The sequence below is a fragment of the Neoarius graeffei genome, chromosome 28, assembly GCF_027579695.1.
Source record: "Neoarius graeffei isolate fNeoGra1 chromosome 28, fNeoGra1.pri, whole genome shotgun sequence".
In the NCBI taxonomy this organism is placed as follows: domain Eukaryota; kingdom Metazoa; phylum Chordata; class Actinopteri; order Siluriformes; family Ariidae; genus Neoarius; species Neoarius graeffei.
This window is the reverse complement of record NC_083596.1, coordinates 51,072,311-51,094,350: the sequence shown is the minus strand read 5'-3', so window position 1 is coordinate 51,094,350 and position 22,040 is coordinate 51,072,311. Positions and strand designations below refer to the sequence as shown.

At 43.9% G+C, this 22,040-nt stretch overlaps 1 protein-coding gene across 2 annotated transcripts; it reads right to left on the bottom strand.

Moving 5' to 3' along the window:
* Positions 1–1,379: 1,379 nt before the first annotated feature.
* Positions 1,380–21,696, bottom strand: zc3h12b (zinc finger CCCH-type containing 12B). Of its 2 annotated transcripts, none has more exons than XM_060913426.1 (6): positions 21,203–21,696; positions 11,412–12,145; positions 10,513–10,652; positions 10,165–10,399; positions 9,953–10,059; positions 1,380–9,838 (listed from the first exon to the last, which is right to left on the bottom strand). In XM_060913426.1, the coding sequence occupies exons 1-6, from the start codon at positions 21,473–21,475 to the stop codon at positions 8,370–8,372; spliced, it is 2,958 nt and encodes a 985-aa protein (XP_060769409.1). In that variant the 5' UTR covers positions 21,476–21,696; the 3' UTR covers positions 1,380–8,369. The 2 variants fall into 2 exon arrangements, with proteins under 2 accessions (XP_060769409.1, XP_060769411.1); XM_060913428.1 differs by having other exon boundaries at positions 21,389–21,696.
* Positions 21,697–22,040: the final 344 nt, after the last annotated feature.

Sequence of the window (22,040 nt, the reverse complement as noted above, 5' to 3'; positions counted from 1 at the left end):
TACTTTTGGAAAGTCTATGGCATGTCCCCCTTTAAAGGCTTCTTTAAGGGTTCTGTTTGGAATTCTACTTGGAACCAATCTGTTCCAGAGCTCCACATAGAACCTTTAAAGTTTCCCTCAGACCCCTTTTTAAACCAACAGGGAACGAGTTCTTGAACCGGTTCAGTTCAGGATTCTTTGAACCTTGGTGAGAAAAACCAGCCCATGTTTTCACCAGTTTTGAGCTGAACCGTTGTAATCAAGTACACATCATGAACAGAGGGCGCATCAATTCACGACGAGAGTGAACAGTAATTGCAAGATGGTGGAGCTCAGTGATGACCTGTGAGCTTTTGTTCTGTTATTGCACATATTTGTTTTTGTTCCACTTTTTTTTTTTTGAAGATGTATCTTTTCCATTGTGTTCTCCATCACTGCTCTCCACTTCCTCTTTAAACTAATGACACGCCCACTGATGTCACAGTTTGCGCTGGAAAAACCAGCTATATTTTGGTTCCAGCTGGAAACCAACTTTACAGGTTCCAAACCAGTTTGTTTTTGGCTGAAATGCTCCTAACGGTTCAAAATTTGGTGAAGGAACCAGAACGGAACCCATACCCTGTTGGTGGAAAAACAGCAATCACAGGGACGACCAAAGGATTCTAAATTTTCCACGTTTAGACAAAGTAATGGTTCTCTAAGAGATTACTGAAAAATTAAGGGATCATATCTCCCCAGTAAATGGTTCCATGTGGAACACTGTTAATGGTATCGTGCTTTCTCAGAGTCTACACTTAGATTAAAAGATTTCTTCAAGAGTTCATTCCATAATTAAGGGCTTTAATTATTCCATAATTAGCTTCCATAAAGATTTCTGCCTGGAAGCAGACTGGACAGAGAAACATTGAAGGGTTCCATCAGTAGGACAACCAGAGAACTCTTCAGGTTCCTCAAGATTTCATTCTTTCCATTTTTTACTTCTATGTTTCCAGCTCACTCAGTAAAAGGTTCCTCCAGAGCACTGGTTCCCAACCCTGCCCCTGGAGTACCCCTTGGTTGGTATTCCATGTTCTAGAGGGACAATGGAAGAACCACAAAGAGTTCTAAATGTTCTCAACAGTGTACATTTGTTCACATGACCATAGCAACCAGAGAAACACGGAGTGGGAATTATTTTTGCCTTCATGTTCCATAAACACGCTGCGTAACTGTGAGTTGGAGCTATCAGCCTATCAAAGCACAGGAGGCGGGGCTAACTGAAAGATGAGTGGTTATTGATGATCAGTATGTCGCCCCCTAGTGTGGAGGAACAACAGGCAGTGAGTAAAAATCTCTGAAAGGGCAAGATTTTTTTTATTTTGAGGAAGAGAAACCAAAAACAAGAAGAGTCGAAACTGACATAACCAACAGGGCTTGGCTTTATTGAAGAAAAACAAACACATTTTGTCATTGAGACTTACATTTTGTTTGAGTCTACAGACCCAAAGAGTTACAAAGTTCCTTTTTTTTTAGGGGGCTTTGTCTTTTCTCTTTTTTTTTCAAAAGCGAGTGTTTCGTTCGATACAGAACCAAACACACTTAGCCGTATATCGCTGTTACACCACGAGACTTCAAAGTGTTCAAATCCACTCAGCCGGCCTGCAACGGCACAAAAACTCAAACCCAAAATGCAACACGGTACAATAAAGAACCGAAAAAATGAAGAGTTTCTTTTTGAGGACACGATTAAGAGGTTGTTTCACTGCGTCACAAAAAATTGCGATTTAATCGTTTCGTCATAGCAAACATCAAGATTAACATCTTCAGTTGAGTTCATGATAAATCTGTTCATTCCTGAGACTCTGTGTGTGTGTGTGTGTGTGTGTGAGAGAGAGGGAGAGCTGGTAAATTTTAAATACACTCGTCTTGTAATCATGGTTTTAGTTTACATCTCAGCAGTCCATGACATGAGGATCCTCAGAGAAAATTTGGTTCTACAGGATGTTCTAGAATCAGAATACACTGCTGTGACTCTAGAACCAACTTCCGTCTGCTGCAATACACACATCTGTGTTAAAGTCCTGGATTCACACACAGCAGGTTCAATAGTCTATAAGGCAAGTGAGTGTGTGTGTGTGTGTGTGTGTGCGCGCACGCTGATATTAAATTCTCACAGTAAGTCACAATATTATGTTTGAACAGCAAGACAATTTTAGGAACCTTTTCATGAACCCAGCAACTTTGTAAGGAACCTTTTCAGACACAAACAAACATTCTCAGGAACCTTTGTGGAATTTTTTCCCCCAGAAACAACGAACATTGGGAGCTCAGGAACCTTTTCAGAAATGGAAAAACAAAATCACAAACCAAGGATCATTTCACAAACCTGGAAATGTGTGTAAGAAGTTTAGGAACGTTTTAAGAACCATATTATGGAAAAAAAACCAGGAACTTTTTCATGAACCCAGGAACCTTATTAAGGACAGAATTTTTTCCCCCCAGAAACCAGTGAGCCTTATTGGCATCTCTGAACCCTAAAATAATTTACACAAACCAATAAATGTTTTGAGGAGCTTTGGAACCTTTTCAGGAACTTTATTAGGAACCCAGAATCTTTTTTCATCCATGAACTTGTGTACACACTACATGAGTGATTTTTTTTTCTTCCAGGAACCTGGGAACCTTCTCAGGAACCTTGTTAGGGTCACCCATTGTTTTTTTTTTTTTTCTCTCCAGAACCAAAGGAACCTTATTTGAACCTTACTGTGTTCCACAAATCCAGAAATATATTAAGGGCTTAGGAACATTTTCAGGAACCTTATTTGGAACCCACAAATTTTAACACATGGAATTTTTTCAAAATCCCAGGAACTTTTTCAGGAACTTGGTAACCTTCTAAGGAACCTCTTAAAGATTTTTTCCAGACATGAATCAATCAATCAGGATCCCAGGCATATTCCCAGGAACCTTTAAACAGGAACCAGAAACACAAGCTAAAAATGTTTTAAAGGCTGAGGAACCTTAGGAGGAACCCAGAACCTTTTTAATCAAGGAACCTTTTCAAAAGCCTGAGGACATTTTACAGGAATCAAGGAACCTTTAAGTGTGTTTAAACTTCCTGATCTGAGTTACTGTGATCTCTAACAGAACCAAATATCAGTGTGTGACCTCAATACAAAATGTGTCTATTTGTGTACAAGTCCTTGTGTTGTTGCTTCATTTGGGTTCTGTCCCGAATCACTCGTCATCAAAAACACTGTTTTGCGTTTATCTCAGAACTGAACTCACATGTTGTCATGGTGATGCTCACATCCAAAACCGCACCCTGCTCACTACAGAGTGCACTATTTTGACCATTTCACAGTCAAGTATAGTCCAAACCATGTTGAGATTACCCAGAATGCACTTGTCAGGAGAAAGGGAGTTAGTTTAAAGAAAAATAATAATATTCGAATTCTGCATGAATCCACATCTCAGTACACACAAAAGTCCAGAGTGATTTATTCATATTATTTATTACACAGAGAAACCCGAGCTAGCTGGGGTTTGCAAGGCGACGTGTGTGTGCATGTGTGTGTGTGCATGTGTGTGTGTGCATGCTTGTAAAAAGCACTAATACTGTGCAAATTGAAGTGGATTCAGTATTTACAAAAGGAAAAATATTATGTATATATTTATTTATTTGGACAGTAGCATACAGTCCATTTGTGTGTGTGTGTGTGTGTGTGTGTGTGTGTGTGTGTGTGTGTTACCCCCCCATCCATACATCATGGAGACTTGAAAGAAAAGTGAGAGAGAGAGAGAGAGAGAGAGAGTGTGTTATCCATCTGTGATGTAATCACGTTACTTCCTGTTCCTACACGAGAACAGCTCTTTGGATTCTGACACACTGAGCCAACTGAGCCGGAGATTATTTCCGGTGTGTTCTGTATCGGTGGTGATGGTGGTGTGTGACGCATCGGCACATCAGCAGAAGTTCCAGAAAGACAAACTATACATTTTTTTCATCGTGATTCAGTAAAACTGCAAATCCAACTGCTGTAATTTCCCTCGAACAAGATTTGTCAAACCCAGGAACATTTATCCAGGATTCTTCTCACTTTTATTTCAGGAACCTTTTATCCAGGATCCCATTAAGCTTGTTTTAGGAACCTGGAAAACATTTCAGAAACTCTTTCTAGGAGCTGAGTAAGTTTTAACCAGGAACTCCACAGGAACCTCCTCAGGAATGTTTCCGGATCACAGGAACCTTTTCAAGAACCCCACAACCTGGTAACTCTCTCAGGTTCCCACTGAAGTTCCTGGGACTCTGTTTTGAGGACCTACTGGCCACAGTTGTTTAAAAAAAAAAAGTCACAATCTCAGATCACATGCTCCTGCGGTAAATAATTTATCAAACCACTGCATCACTCCAGACACTGATACAGGTACGCCAGGTGGAGATTTACAGTTCTGGCCTGGTGCCGGTTCTCCAGTGTCGGCTTGGCGTGTCAGGGGCTTTGTAAGTGGGCGTGTCTCTTTTCCAGAAATGTTACGATATACTTTGATCTGACGGATTCGATAAGGTCAAAGGGAACGTGGGATACAGCGATGCACAAACAGCTCAGTTTCAATCAGCAAAGCTGTGGATAATCACGCCTACACTGTGTTGGCCACGCCCACTTCTAAGCCATAACCTGTCTTTTAATATGAGAGTAAAAGGATGAAAAAGAGATGGAGAATGAGAGACAGAGTGAGTCGGTGAGAGAGATCCCTGTCTGTAGACGTCTTGCCCGGCAGGAAACAAGCCTTCTGTATGGGCTACACTAGTGACACATAGTGTCACTAACATTATGGCATTAATGTCGTTTTTTATCCTTTTAAATAAAACTAAGCTATTTTTATAGATATATAACTCTCTCTATATTTATATATATATGTATATATGTAATACTGTACAGCTCAAATATTTTTTTTACAATCAAGAAATAGATACAATTTGTATCAACAAGCAAAGGTCGTTTCTCGACATTTGAGGCGCGATAACTTGCTGCGTGCATCTCAGAAGTGGCAGGAAATAAACAATGCAGAAAAAATGTTATATTTACCTCAAATTTGGTCAAGAAAATATTTGCCATTAGCCTCGCAACTTTGTAGCTTCGCAGCTCCACGACAAAGCGAAAGACAGCGAACACGTCCCGGCTGATCAGCTACATCTGGGGTTCCAATTGGAGTTTGACACTTAACAGGCTTCCTTCTTTCCTTTTAATTTTATTTTTTAAATTAAGTTCAGGTTTTTTCATGTTCAAGTTTAAATCAACCCCAAAGAAATTTTTATTAAAATATTTTCAGTAGGAACTAACGACAGTGTTCATTATTATTATTATTATTAACCTTATTAGGAAACCAGGACCCTTTTCAGGAACCCAGGAACTTTCCTCCCAGTTCCTAAAACAGATGCATGGGATCTGGTATCAAAGTTCTGGGTCCTTTTCAGGAAGCCTGGTACTTTTATCCAGGATCCTAGGAACCTTTTAAAGAAGCCAAGAATGTTTTCAGGGACCTCAAAACTATTTCAGGAACAACTGAATCTTTAAATACATTTAAACTCCAGTATGGAGGCATGATTTTAGTTCCAGGAGTGGTGTGGTGCGTAGTACATGTCTAAAACTGTAAGAATATTGTCGCATGACGCTGGGAGCCAAGCTGGTTTGTTTGGCTCCATCCCAAATCGCTTGCTATCACATGAAACCATTTGGAAAATTAGGAACGTTTTCCGGCCTGTTTTCAGAATCCAGGAACCTTTCTAGGAACCTATGTTCCTTCAGTATATGAACAGATGCTGAATAAGTTTTCGTATCGTAACGCCATTATCCCGATATTGTATCTGACCACGTTAGGAAAATAAAATTCCTCGGTTTTGACATGCTTTTCACGTGTCATGGGAATGATGAGGAAAGTGAGAACGAGAGAATTGAAAAATAAAGCGCAAAAAAAAGTAGCAGCAAGCGACCCGTCAATCAAATGTAAGAAACAACCCAACGACAGCCTGGTGTTCCGTGTGTGTGTGTATCGCACAGGGAGAAACAGGTAGGCAGTGTGTCGCAACCTTCCCACGAGCGGTAACCCGCGCTCATGAAAACAAAACCCCAGCAAACCACAACAACAAAATAAAGTTTCCTTTTTCCACCCAGACGCAGAGAGACTTCTCCAAGTCTGGAACATTCAAGGATTCTGCTAAGATTGCGCTAATACAATAATATACAAAGATGGGCGGAGCGACGGTGTCTCCCAGCACCAATCAGAAAACAGATGCTCTTCAGGAGCATTTTGCTGATGAGACACGTCGACTCCCGTCCCTTCATTAATGCACAAATTTCGTTAAGTTGCAAATACGTCTTAATTGACTAAAGAGCCAATTAAGTGTCGAGCTCTTAATTTATTATCTCATGCATCAATTCAGAGCTTGTTAAAGCTATAATGACTACATTTCTAAATGTTCAAATTTACATGTATGTTTACTGAAATCACTGAGTCCTCCTTGACGTCACTGTTACAAAATGGACATTTCAGGACCCGGTCCGGGTTATAGCATTCTACTAGCTAGCTAATTTGTTTATTCTGTACATATATTGCTATTGTTCTTAGCTGGAACTCGAATTACGTTTAGCCTCTTGTTGTAACACAAGCTAGCTAATTTAGCAGGCTAAGTAGCTAAAAAAATGTAAATTTGAATTCATTTGAAGCTACGTAGGCATTTCAGCCAGTGGGAGTGTATCGACTGTATCTCTGACGTCAAGGTGGACAAGCTCAGCAGGTTCCATCCCAAAGTTAAAATCGTCCATAGAAACCACTGCCGCTGGATCTTTTCAAACGTCCAGGAATTAAAACACGTAAATTTGGAAAAATATCATACCTATCATGACTTACACAGCCCAAATACTAATCTGTTACCAAAACAGAGCTTAAAGACCACGTAAACAATTTCAAATTAAATTTGAGAAATATTCTAGATTCTGTAAAGTTACTGCACAATAAACACATCTAACAGGCTATATAATGCTAGCTACGAGCTAGCGTTTACGTCACACTCGAACACACACTGATTATCTTTTTGGCCTTGCTTAAGCAGCGTGAAATAATCTTTTAAAATGGCTTTGTGCGAGTTAGGAAATAGGGATGCCGTTTGTTTGGTGTGTTTTTTTTGGCAGGTGGGCGGTGTTTCACTCAAAGGTAGTCTTTGCAAAGTGGTATCGCTAAAACAGGAAAATAATTGCTCTAAAGAACCGCTAGTGCTTAAATACTAAACACACACGGTGACCTCGACAACCATCAGAAAAAATATAATATATTTATAGATATATAGATATATATCACGTTAACACACTTGTGGTGAGGTCACACGATGTAAGGCCATAAAAGTTTAAAAAGGTCAAAGTTCATGCTTTGAGGTACTCGAGAGTTAACGCTCCTTTCGGAAATTTCACATATTCACCTTTTCACGAGGCAAAAAAAAAAAAACAGAAGATAATCGCACAGTCACAATATTTACACTGGTGCAATTAATACATAATTGTACTCGTATCACTCATATCGTTTCTCATCAGTGTTTCCCTATGAGGTTTTTTAATTACTTCTTTCCTAAGAATTAAATTTCACGCTAAATTTAAATGTGTTTAACATAAAACTACTACAGTTCATGTTCATTATGAGACAAAATGACTGAAATTGGTAATCTTACCATATTTTCCAGAGAATAAGACACTCTTTGCATCGCAGTTTGACACCACGGAGCAACATGTATAATTTGCATATTAGCCAAACTGTAACATGTTTAGGTCCTCTAGCTATTAAAGGCCGTATAATCCAATAAAATAAAAATGCCTGCTATATTAATATGACAAAGCAATGTTTATCATCACTTTTATTCCTCAAAGCAGACAGAATTTAGGGGTGAGAGTTTTATAGAGTTCAATAGAATGTATTGTCTGGAAAATACGGCACTATAAATTAGCAAAAAAAAAGGCTGGTCTTTGTGATCTCGACTCGGGTTTGCGTCCCTCTTTGTATCATAAGTGCATTTTTGCCATTTACTCAAAAGTAAAACCTAAAATGTGTGAACATGAAATACTAAATTGCTGAAAACACCTTCATCCAACAACAAATATGCTTCATTCTCCAATGGATGATTTCTTTAACCTTGGTACAAGGCCCGTTATCAAACATGGATCAACCCAGAATCATGCTACATGATGTAGCACTGCTAATTTGAACCATGGTACTAATGCAAAGAAAAGAGTTCAAAAGATAAAGAATTATATCTTTCAAGTGACTGGCTGCGTAGATCTGGTGTTGAACTAAAAAAAACAAACAAACAAACAAACAAACAAAACGAAATACGTAAAACGTTACGCTGCTTCTCCTTCACTCGTTCAATGACAGGACCGTAGCTTCGTTACAATAACCGCCGCTAGCTGCTGAGGATCCGTCATATGAGGATTCTTTTCCATGACCGAGTGGACTACGTATGCTGGGAAGATATTGCAGAGGTTTCTGTAAGTCTGATACTGATGTTCAGGGATCGGATGTCGCTCTTGCGGTTCCACCGGTCCGTGAGGTCCTGGTGGCGTATCCCACGGCGACCTCCAAATCTGTTCCATCTTTTCTGGCATACTCCGAACCATCACTCGTTCACAGCAAGGCATGAGTCCTCCCGTCAATCCATAACTTCCGTAACCGTAAGGCTCATTCCCACACGGCAAAGGATCCCAACTGGCATGTTGCTCTCGACACAGAGGGGGCCGACGCTGCCGGAGGGGGTTACTTTCATAAAGACGGGAATCTGAAATGCTGTCCATTCGTGTCATTCCCAAGGATCTGCCTGGCTGAGTAGGGCCGGACGAAGGCAACATGTTCTGGGGAAGCAGAGGATAGTCACCAGGGCAACTGGATCGAGCTCCAACCACCGGATGCTGCGCGTGAGGCACAAGGTGGGCCGAGGATTGTTTGCGTGGCCCCGGTTTGGGTTCATCCGTGCCATAACTTTGGACTCTCGTCAAAGCCTCATGGTGGAATCCATGTGCAAATGCTTGCAAGCGGGACTGTGCCTGGGATTGCACTTGGGATTGCGCAGATGGTGGACCTTTCATCCCATCATCCAAGCTACCTTCCATGGAGTACATCTCTCCACCGTAGGAGGAGAATGAGTCCGAAGAGTGGCTGCGTCCAGATTCAGGACAAATGCTGGAAGCTCTACCAGGATATCCTCCTCCGACTCCGACCGGATCTGGCTGTTCTAAGCTACAAAAGCTGTCTTGCATGCTTCCTAAGCTCATGGTGGAGAAATCACTCAGCATCGAATAGTAGCCATGGTCACTAACCACGGAATCGTATTTGGGAAAAGGTTCACTGTATGCCACGGATGCACCCTGGCTGTTGGTGACCAAAATTGGAGGGTATTGGATGCTTCCAGCATGTTCTAGCGAGCTGTGTGTGAAGTGAAGTGACCCCGGTACTGGGCTACTAGCAGAACGAGTGTTCAGTGCCCCAGCTGCGTGACTTTTTGTCGGTGGCATGGTTGGGACGCTAAGAGCCGTCACTAAAGACGGAACTGAACTAGTTTCAGCTTTCCGAGCCAGGCAGAGTCGTTCCTCCTGCTCGCAGCCCACTGAACGGATGCTCGGGTCTGACTGACGTTTCGGCGCCACTCGTTTCACCTCAGAACAGTCCCCTTTTGCAGTGGTGCCAGAAGTGCCACATTTTGCAAGAGCACCTTCGCTCATGGTCTTGACAGCAGAGAGCTTGGCGAAAGCTCGGAGTTCATCTGCAACAGAGCGTATAGGTTGCGCTGCTCTCTCCGGGTGGTAGTACTTGCACTTGTGACCATATGTGCACTTCTTACCTAAAATTTGAAGAAAATAAAAACAAAGCGGAAAGTCAAATATTTAATTACAACTTTTTTAGCCGTATTTTAATCTTTGACGTAATGATAGTTGCCTACATTTGCCGTACTGACCATAAGGACACGGTTGCTTTTTATGCTCCGGAATGACGGGTCTCTTGCGGAGGAAGTTTTCCAGGCTTGGACCATGTCGACCGAGGGGGTCATCCGGTGGCATAAACCTACAAAAAAAGATTAAAAAACTTAAAATGATGTAATGAGAAACATTACTGTTTACATGCCTAAAGAGTCAAGAGAACAAAAATGAAATAAAAACTGTAGCTTACTTGTCATTGACGAAACTGTACATGAGAAGGCGTTCCTCGATGAACTTTTTCCACTCTGGCTTTTCGTTCTGCAGATCTCGATAGTTATCGTTTGACACGATGATGCCATCTGAATCGCACGCCAATTTAACAATAAACCGATCGTCATAACAGACGACACGCCGTCCCTGGACTCGACGAGAAGGAGTGAAGACAAGGATTTTCTCTTTCTCCAGCTTCCTCAGGATTTCCTGATCTGAAAACAGAGGTGGCATCAAATGTTACGTCTCATAACGACAAAAGAAACACGCTTTAACCGGATAAACCTGACAACCGACACGGTAGTCCTGCGTTCTTTTACATACACACCTGTTATAGGAGCGTCGGGTCGGGACTGCTCTTTCCTCCATGCTGGTACAAACACTGTGATGTCTTTGTGTCCTCGCTCCAGGAACCAGTCAACTGCCAACTGGATGCCCAGGCATGAGAAAACCTCTTTGTTTCCATGGCTACAAAACATTCCAGATCCCAAGTTACTTATACACATACGAAAAGATACATGCGTTGATATACAGGTGATCATCAAGCCTGTCCTGCCCTATACAGGATGCTTTAAAAGCCAGGGATGCTGGTTTGTCTCATATTTTACCGCTCAATACGACTAAACCCTCGCTGATCAGCTGTGAAGTGAAAAGCGTAGTTTTTATAGCGTAGTGCCGCCTGTATTGCCATCGCAAGTACAAATGTAATTCCTAGAATGCTAAAACACAGTGGTTGTTCTTCTTCTGATGGTTTTTGGCAGTTGCCAGACGGCTTTACGCTGCATCACTGCCACCTTCTGGTCGGGGCCTTCTTGTGCGTGAGCGTCGGTCACTCTCGCCAGAGTAGCCAAGGCTCACGGTCACGTTCATTAGTTGCAAACTGATTCGTTCAGTTCAACGTTCACCAAAAATATGAGCAGGTTCAATAAACGGCATTAATATAGCACGTTTATGTACGACACTGGCCAGCTGTGACACACCTGGCAACATTCTTCTTTCAATCAGAGCAAATCTATATCCGGATTTCTGTAAATCTGCTTTGTGGCGATGTTGATTGTTAAAAGTGTGATACAAAGAAATTTAACTGCACTATGTCCTCTCACATTTCCTAAATTTCTCCATTGCTGTAAACCTTTCTATTCTGCAACACCGCCCACTCCCACTGGCTCATGTTTGATTTGAGCTAATTTACACCATGTTGCAAAAACCCAGCACGCAAATCTGTACCTCATGGCCACGTTGGATCCGTCTATAACGATGGGTCGGAGGTTATCGTACGTGTCGTTTGTCTCCTCCTCAAGTGACACCTCAGGACTCACGGCTTCTTTTGCTCCAGAGCCGCGTGGGGTTAGCGCTAACCCGGTTGGTGTTAGTCCGGCGGACGTTTGCGTCGGTGTTTGTGCTTCGATTTCTCCTTTATTCCCGAGACGCACGAGTTCGGCCAGGACATCGTTAGTAAGCGCGCTCGGTCCCAGTTTGCTCAGCACGGCCTCCACCTGCTCGCCGGAGTAGCCTAACTTCAGTGCAAACTCCATTTTGCTCTGGTAGTCCCGATCTGAAGGGGTGTGGCCCACTGAAGGAGTGGGTGGTGCCAGTGACAAAGAAGTGGGAGTGGCCGGAGAGTCATCAGTGCGCATTTCCTGTAGGGTGCTGCTCTGGCTGAAACTCGGACGGTCCAGACACGGAGAGCGACACAGCTGGCGGTGAGGTTTAGTTGCCATCATCAGCTCAGGTTTCCTTCCTCTTCCTCCTCCTTCTCCTCCGTGTCCTCTTCCTGCACTCCGTCTCTCTCCTTCGCTCTCCGAGCTACTCCCTTCTTCCTCTCCTTCCTCGTCCTCCATCAGCTCGGGCGCATGCTCTCGGGCCTCGGAGCTCTCGGGCTCGCGAAGACGACGCTGGAGCCACAGGGTCAAACGCTCATGATGCCTCTGCACCGGAGAGATCAGGGACACGATGTAATCCTGCACACGGACAGAGAGAGGGAGAGAGTTAAAATTAAAAGAAGGAGAAGGAAAGTAACAGAAGAGAGAGAGAGAGAGAGAGAGAGAGAGAGAGATAAACAGGAAGGAAAACAAAGAAAGACAGTAAGAGAGAGTGAGAGAAAAAAGAGGGAGCGTGTGATTGAGAAAAATAACAGAGGGAATGGAGGGAGTGTGGGAGAAAGAGTGATAGAAAAGAAAAAAACAGGAAGTGAGTGACCTGTAAAAAAGTTATAAACAAGTGTCATTCCTCCTCAGCACTCTTCTATCGCGTCCTCTGTCTGTCTGTCTCTCACTCAATTTCTGTCTGCCTCTCTGTGGGTCTGTCTCTTTCTCTGTCTGTCTCTCTCTTTGTCTGCCTATTTTTCTCTGTCTGTCTCTCTTTCCCTGTCTGTCTGTCTCTCTCTCTGTTTGTCTGTCTTTTCTCTGTCTGTCTCTCTGCCTTTCTGTGGGTCTGTCTCTTTGTCTGTCTGTCTCTATCTTTCTCTCTGTTTATCTGTCTCTTTTTCTCTGTCTGTCTCTCTTTCACTATCTCTCGCTCTTTCTCTCTGTTTGTCTGTCTGTCAGTCTTTCTGTCTCTCTCTCTTTCTGTTTGTCTCTCTGCCTCTCTGTGGGTGTCTTTTTCTCCATCTCCCTCTCTTACTCTTTTCTCTCTCTCTCTCTGTCTCTCTGTTTCTCTCATATACAGTGGTGCTTGAAAGTTTGTGAACCGTTTAGAGTTTTCTGTATTTCTGCATAAATATGACCTAAAACATCATCAGATTTTCACACAAGTCCTAAAAGTAGATAAAGAGAACCCAGTTAAACAAATGAGACAAAAATATTATACTTGGTCATTTATTTACTGAGGAAAATGATCCAATATTACATATCTGTGAGTGGCAAAAGTATGTGACCCTTTGCTTTCAGTATCTGGTGTGACCCCCTTGTGCAGCAATAACTGCAACTAAACGTTTGCGGTAACTGTTGATCAGTCCTGCACACCGGCTTGGAGGAATTTTAGCCCGTTCCTCCGTACAGAACAGCTTCAACTCTGGGATGTTGGTGGGTTTCCTCACATGAACTGCTCGCTTCAGGTCCTTCCACAACATTTCCATTGGATTAAGGTCAGGACTTTGACTTGGCCATTCCAAAACATTAACTTTATTCTTCTTTAACCATTCTTTGGTAGAACGACTTGTGTGCTTAGGGTCGTTGTCTTGCTGCATGACCCACCTTCTCTTGAGATTCAGTTCATGGACAGATGTCCTGACATTTTCCTTTAGAATTCGCTGGTATAATTCAGAATTCATTGTTCCATCAATGATGGCAAGCCGTCCTGGCCCAGATGCAGCAAAACAGGCCCAAACCATGATACTACCACCACCATGTTTCACAGATGGGATAAGGTTCTTATGCTGGAATGCAGTGTTTTCCTTTCTCCAAACTTAACGCTTCTCATTTAAACCAAAAAGTTCTATTTTGGTCTCATCCATCCACAAAACATTTTTCCAGTAGCCTTCTGGCTTGTCCACGTGATCTTTAGCAAACTGCAGACGAGCAGCAATGTTCTTTTTGGAGAGCAGTGGCTTTCTCCTTGCAACCCTGTCATGCACACCATTTGCTGTTCAGTGTTCTCCTGATGGTGGACTCATGAACACTGGCTAATGTTAATGTGAGAGAGGCCTTCAGTTGCTTAGAAGTAACCCTGGGGTCATTTGTGACCTCGCCGACTATTACACGCCTTGCTCTTGGAGTGATCTTTGTTGGTCGACCACTCCTGGGGAGGGTAACAATGGTCTTGAATTTCCTCCATTTGTACACAATCTGTCTGACTGTGGATTGGTGGAGTCCAAACTCTTTAGAGATGGTTTTGTAACCTTTTCCAGCCTGATGAGCATCAACAACGCTTTTTCTGAGGTCCTCAGAAATCTCCTTTGTTTGTGCCAGGATGCACTTCCACAAACATGTGTTGTGAAGATCAGACTTTGATAGATCCCTGTTCTTTAAATAAAACAGGGTGCCCACTCACACCTGATTGTCATCCCATTGATTGAAAACAGCTGACTCTAATTTCACCTCCAAATTAACTGCTAATCCGAGAGGTTCACATACTTTTGCCACTCACAGATATGTAATATTGGATCATTTTCCTCAACAAATAAATGACCAAGTATAATATTTTTGTCTCGTTTGTTTAACTGGGTTCTCTTTATCTACTTTTAGGACTTGTGTGAAAATCTGATGATGTTTTAGGTCATATTTATGCAGAAATATAGAAAATTCTAAAGGGTTCACAAATTTTCAAGCACCACTGTACATGCTGAGACAGCTTGGTGTTCTCTCACGTTACTGGTGGAACTAAACAGTCCGGAACATTCTGTGATCTCTGATTGGGAGAAATTATTCAATTAGAAGCAAAAACTCTTGAGTTCACGGTGTGATGCTTCAGAACGTCAGAGCGTTTATCCAGAGAGAACACAACTTCTCCTGTCTCGCCATCACCGCGTGGCTGTGTTCCAACACTGTTTACATCGCGCCCTGACTGACGTCCCCTCACCGTTCGGCTTCAGGTCAATCCCTCGCGCTGTGTTAAAGGGTGGACTGAGTGAAGTCTGTTTGATTCCCTCAAAATATCAAGATCAAAATGGTCCACAGACAAATATTTAAAAATAAAACATTGAATTTGCTGAATCATGATTTTCCTCAACGCGCTAGTTAGCAAGCTCGGTTCATTAAAACCCTTCCTACGTTAAAGAGAATGTTGTTCTATTCTTCTTCTTCATCCGACCATGAACAGGAGCAATAAGTGTGCGGTGTATTTCAGGGCGTATCCTTCACTGGACATGACGTTGTTTTTAATATGAACGGAGTCAAATCAGAGCTAATCTAGCGTGCTAGTAAAACTCGCTAATTTCCCTTGGCTAGAGAGATAATTCAGCTAAAAACACTACTAATTATGCAAATTTTGAGTTGTACATGCCTCTCACACGGTGGTGTAGTGGTTAGCGCTGTCGCCTCACAGCAAGAAGGTCCAGGTTCGAGCCCCGTGGCCGGCGAGGGCCTTTCTGTGTGGAGTTTGCATGTTCTCCCCGTGTCTGCGTGGGTTTCCTCCGGGTGCTCCGGTTTCCCCCACAGTCCAAAGACATGCAGGTTAGGTTAACTGGTGACTCTAAATTGAGCGTAGGTGTGAATGTGAGTGTGAATGGTTGTCTGTGTCTATGTGTCAGCCCTGTGATGACCTGGCGACTTGTCCAGGGTGAACCCCGCCTTTCGCCCGTAGTCAGCTGGGATAGGCTCCAGCTCGCCTGCGACCCTGTAGAACAGGATAAAGCGGCTACAGATAATGAGATGAGATGAGACATGCCTCTCAGCTGCAGTGCGTCTCATCCAGAAACCCCGCCCACTTTCACAGGTACATCAGGTGACGCAGGGGCACGTGGAAAAGCTGAATCCTGGTATTATAACGGTTCGGAATGTGTTTACTGGAATTTGTTTAATGTTTATTTGTTTACTGGAAATCCAGACATGAAGGTGTGTGTGTGTGTGTGTGTGTGTGTGTGTGTGTGTGTGTGTGTGTGTGTGTGTGTGTGAGAGTTCCTGCCTATGTACCTGTGAACAGAGCTGTAGTGTGGGCTGTAGTTGCGTGTGTGTGTGTGTGTGTGTGTGTGTGTGTAAGCCGATATCACCATCCAGCTATGAGAGGCTTCTCTGTGCTCATGACACCGGTTGCCTAGCAACGCAGTCCTGTCATCAGCTAACTGCTTTTTAGCAGTCACGACTAACACAAAACACTGCACAATGTTCTCTGGGCAAGCCTGAAACACACACACACACACACACACACACGCCAATGCTCTAGTCACATGGAGCTGCATTGTGCACATGTAAACACAGCCATGACACGGAGGTGGAGCGGCACATTTCGTGTGTGTGTGTGTGTGTGTGTTACGCAATACGCAAAGTTTCAGAATAACATATCATTGGAAATAACAGTCTTACGACATTAGGGGCTCTCTCTCTCTCTCCTCCCCCTCCCCCATCTCTCTTTCACTTCCTCCTCTCATCCCTTTTCATCCTCTCTCTCTCTCTCTCTCTCTCTCTCCGTCTCTGCAGATGTGTCGGAGTGTGTTCCCCTCCTTCCTCGCTGTGACACGGCCGTCTCTCTGAGTCGTGACGCCGCGTCCCTCAGGGTCCCCTTCCGCCTCTGCTCAGCTACAACAACAGCTGATGTCAGATCAGTGGCTTTAAAAACTGATGTCAGATCAACGTATGGCCGAGCGCTGCAGACAAACACCTCTACTCACACCACAGCTGATCCCAGGTCAGGTGAAAGTCTCATGCCTGTCAGTGCACTCAGTGCACTCACTGAGTGTTCGCAACATCAAACACATCCAGCTGGTCTCAGATCAGTCAGTCGCGGGTTTCTTATACAACGTTGCTGATTTCAGGTCAGTTCCACTCAGCTGGGGTTTAGCAGCACCACTTCCTGCAGTCTGCTGATCTCAGATCAGTCTTCTGCCACTACTTCTGCTGATCTTAGCAATGCTGGTGTGTAACAACTGACTCCAGATCAGTGAACCGAGGCTCAGCAGGACTCATTCCTCACACCTGATCTTAGATCAGTCTACCTTCAGGGGTCCAATACGACATAACTGCTGATCCCTGAAGAACTGAATCCAAATCAGCAGAGAAGCACTGCTTGCAACTCTGAATTAGTGACACTAACTGTTAAAACTGATCTTGGATCAGTCCAGTTCTGTCGTGCATCACACTGCTGCAAAGTGACAGCTGACTCAGGTCAGCTACAGTCAGCACTAAATCCTCACATCTGACCTGAGATCAGCGTACAGTCTGACGCTGCAGTCTCTTATACTCCATAATATCTGATCTCAGATCAGGTTAAAGTTTCAACTCAGCTGCTAACAGCTGATCTCAGGCTTCTTCTGCTGACCTCAGCACTGCTGCTGCAGCAGACATTCAAAGTCAGTGTGTGTGTGTGTGTGTGTGTGTGTGTGTGTGTGTGTGTGTGTGTGTGTGTGTGTGTGTGTGATTGGTTCTTGAGTCATTGTGTGTCAGGCATAAGATTGGTTTTAGAGTCAGTGTGTATGAGATCAGTTCTAGAGTCTGTGTGTGTGATGTGAGAGAGAGAGAGAGAGAGAGAGAGAGAGAGAGAGAGAGAGAGAGAGAGAGAGAGAGATCGGTTCTAGAATCAGTGTGTCTGATGTGAGATCAGTTCTAGAGTTTGTGTGTGTGTGTGTGTGTGTGTGTGTGTGTGTGTGTGTGTGTGTGTGTGAGAGATCGGTTCAAGACAGGCTTGTAGTACTTGAGTCCAACTCCTGCAATCATTTTAAGGACTCGTGACTCGACCAGGCCTTGAGCACTGATGACTCGGACTCAGACTCGGACATTAACTGCATTCAGACTCGTAAATTAGAGACGAGGACTCTAATTTTTTCTTAAATTTTTGTAACATGCTATAATAATTTGGCGCAAGATATTTATACCTACGTTAATTTTTGTACTAATTTCGTGTAAGAGTGTGACACCTGCATGCCTTGATGCGTGCATCAGATAGACTCTCGGGCGCTCCGGACAGCGCGCATGCCAAGCGGACTCTCGCGCACACAACATAAACGACTCGCACCTGCACAGGATTAAGACACAATCAGCTTGCCGATATAGAAACTGTGAAAACACACTTACTTTGCGAAGTATTGAGTTGCGTTACTGACACATTACCGAGCCTTATTCCCTTGTTTGGGTTCCTGATCCCTGATTTCCTGTTTCTCGTCTTTGATCCTGCCGAGTCTACGATAGCCTGTTTGTGCCTCGCTCGACCTATCGCCTGTTTCACGATTTTACCTGCCGTTCTGGATTGTTTACCGTCTTCACTTGTATTAATAAACACACTTTCTGCACGTACATCCGTCTCCCAGCCATCCCTGACAGAATACTTCACACTCCCTGACAAAGAGAAGCACACTCACCTGTTCATACGGCATGTTCAGGAACAAACTCACGTTAATGGCGCTGAAACAGACACCGTCACATGGTGCGGTTGGAGTCTCGGACTCGACTCGAAATTTTTTTTTATGACTTGGACTGGCCTTGTACTCAAGGTTTTGTGACTCGACTACAACACTGGTTCTAGAGTCTGTGTGTAATGTGAAATTGGTTCTCAAGTTGCTTCTAAAACGTAATTAATCTTTTTGCTCTTGAAACTTGATCTTGGTTCTGGATGAAGTTTGGTATTGTAGATGTTTAGCTCTGGACTGGAGTAAGAGATTGTCCTGAGGTGCTTGAGGATTACATTTATAACTCTAAACTTCCCTTAAATATAATCTTTATCATGGTTCTGGAGCTTCACCGGGCACTCGCCTTCTGATTTACTTGGTCTTGTTGTGCTGGGATTTGAGATGGAGCAAGAATGTGAATAATGTGGAATTCCCATGAACAGGAAGCTGTGCTGTACACATCGGTTTGTTTTTGATAACTCATGTCGGGTTGCGATACTTCGCCGGAGCCTTCGGTTGGGACGGGATCGGACCTCTGGAACTTCTAGAAATGTTATATCTGCTCTCGATAACACAGAAATGTGTTCGGTCGGTCTGAACGCAACCGAAATGGTTGCTGTATTTGTGACTCAGAGATCTGGATCAGAATTGATCAGTCATTAATCAGAACAAACACAAGAACTGACACAATCCTGACAGGAAGTAAAAGCATTGATGAAGCATGACGCAACGATTCAGTGTTTACACAACATCATAAACATAACCACAAACTTTCCCAACATGGCCGATGAACAGTGAGTCATGAAAGATTTCAACAGGCCCAAGAAATTAAAGACAGATATTTTGTAAACGTTACGCATCTCCAAGTCCTCCTCCACACTCTCTCTCTCTCTCTCATCACTTGTTTTCCTGTTCTCCATCCTCACCTCCTCCATAACACAGGCTGGGAAAGCAGCAAGGCCACCGTGCTCTCAAGCAACACGCACACACACACACACACACACACACCAGCTCGTCTCATAGCAACAAGTGGAGTGTGTTCTGCCGTGAAGCAGCGCATCAGGCCTGTTCGAGGCCCACGGTGGAGCGCCGCACACGCACTCTCCATGCATGCTGTGCATCACGGCTGCTAGAACACTAGCTTTGTGAGCGTGCACACACACACACACACACACACACACACACACACACACACACAGTGCGTTCCTGTAAACACCATCATCATGAGAGCATCAGATAGGAAAGAGCTTCTTTCCAAAAAGATGCCAAGTTACATCCTGAAATGATCTGGACGAATTAGCTTGTTATATAATTAGCATTCAACAACAATGCTAACTATTCAACTCAACAGCACAGAATAATAAACGCGAAAAAACAACATTACAAACATTTCACATAAGAAATTTAAGCTGTGCTAATCTGTTTAGGCTTTAAATATTGAAATCTCAGACAGCAGAACATAGCACCTCATGCTAATCCACTTAAAAATGCTAGTTTTTGAGTGAATTTTCACTGATATTAGCTTTGAAAGAAACATTTTGAGTTCTAAGGCAGAAAATGCTAGTTAGTGAGCTAACGACTTTGCCAGAATCATCCTTGCTAGTTAGAAACTTTGGTCTTGAATCCATATCAAGAAAAGGAATGTTAAGAAGGAAGGTAAATTCTTGATGAAAAATACCGATTTCAGTCCAAGGCACTGATAAATATGGCTGAAATCACAAACAGTTAGCTATGCAGCTGACACGAAGGTGATGCAATGTCACACGTTCATCATGCTCATGTGAAAGACTGAAAAAATATTTTAACGTGTATTAACTGTTCAATAACGCGATGTTATCTGAACATAAACAGCTAGCAGCAAGTGTTAGACTAATGAACAAGCTAGCTAGGCTATTAATCACCATAAATGTTACAGGTTACTGATCTCGCATCATAATTTCTGGCATCAGTGATTATTTTAAAGAAGCTGTTTGTAAAGTTTAGTGCCCTCTGCTGCTAGTGAAGTGAACTGCAATTTAAAATAACAAGAACTTTATCGTCACCTGCACCCGACCCCACCCAATCTGTGAAAACTCTCTACGCCTCATGAGTTACTTTTGAAAGAAAAAGTCGTGGAGCTTAAGGGTAGTATTTAAGGTAGGGGCGGGGCTGCATTTCCAGGCCAGAAAAATGTAAACAAAGGCATGAAGTAAAGAAACAAAGGAGATTTGTTGCTCATGTTCAGGAGCACAGGATCTAATGTTTATAATAATAATTAAATTATTATAGAGTTATTACAGATTTACAGAAACTTACCCAAATTTACAGACGGCCGCTTTAAAGATCGTACGCTTCTGTAATCATATGCAGCTCTGACAGCCGTACAGATGGATATTAATGCGCTCGTCCTGACATAATACTGTAACAGCTCGTCACAGGGACGTGTGCGTGTGAGACGCGCTGCCGCCGAGAACAAAATTTAAAAGTGATACTTTTACGTCGCGTTCACGGAAGGAGTCTCTAGTGTCAGCGTTTTGTAACAGTCAGAAGTAAAAAAGCTGTGTGTTTTCTGATGTCGTGTGGGTGCGAGAGAGGAGCTTGCGCGTCTTCTTGTAGTGGTCTGGTGACGGAAAGATTGTTTACGGCTGCTTTAATGCGACTGAGAACTTTATTTTTTAACATTAAACGCAACGAAAAAGTTTCTCGGTGGTGGTGAAATGTCTGGAGTGTAAGAGGAATAAAACACTCCGTGCACCGGCGCGCTGCTGTTGTAGGAAAACCATCAACGTCATGGAGATAACAGCGGTAACATGATCACGTTGATTAATTTTCCATAAGAGCACGAGGAGTGTTTTATTTCTGACAGAAGGTTTAAAGTGCTGATGTGGAAATAAAGTGCCTCATTTGGAGGAAGCTGATCCCCGGTGTGTGGTTTTAGTTCTCTGCTGCTGTTCTGTATGTTTCACCCTGAGCTCAGTGTGTGTGTGTGTGTGTGTGTGTGTGTGTGTGTGGAGCAGGTCCTCAGTAAACACCCCGTGATGCTGTCAGGTCCCTGTGCACTTACTTTCGCCCTGCTGCAGTCTTCCTCCGTGCCATCCCGGATGATCACGACCACACGGCCGCCGCTCTCCGGTTCGCTCCTGGGCTCGGAGTGGGTGTGGCTGTGCGTCCCGGGGCCGCTGGGTGTGTGTGGGTGTGTGTGTGGGTGTGTGTGGGGGTGTGTGGGGGTGTCGGCGGCGCTGCAGCTCACCCTGACCCGGAAAAGGCGCTCGATGTGCGGGATGGAGCGCTGCAGCAGCGGGCCTGCACCGGCGGGAGCTGCCAGCTCCAAAACCATTTATTTCCAGTCGGAGCGGATTAACGGGACTCTCTGCTCCGCGCTGAGATCACGACGCGCGAGACACGCAGCCGCGCTCCTCCTCCTCCTCCTGCATGCCTCACAGAAATAAAGATGGAGGCGCTTTAAATATTAACGCGATCCCGACAAAAGCGCGCGCGCACACCGGGTCGAATCCCGAACCTCCGGGACAGCATCAGCGCGCGCGCTGCCTCCCACACTGCGCGCGTGCGTGTGTGTGTGTGTGTGTGTGCGCGCGCCCGTTCGCGCCCCCTGTCGGTTTCATAAAACTCTGCACGCGCGCGCGCACACACAGCAGCCCACTGATGGGGGGGAAAAGCACAATAAATAATATTATCTAAACTTTAAACTTAAAAAATAAAATAAATACAATATTGCAAAAATAAATAAATGAAATATAACTATAATGGGGCGGCACGGTGGTGTAGTGGTTAGCGCTGTTGCCTCACAGCAAGAAGGTCCTGGGTTCGAGCCCCGTGGCCGGCGAGGGCCTTTCTGTGCGGAGTTTGCATGTTCTCCCCGTGTCCGCGTGGGTTTCCTCCGG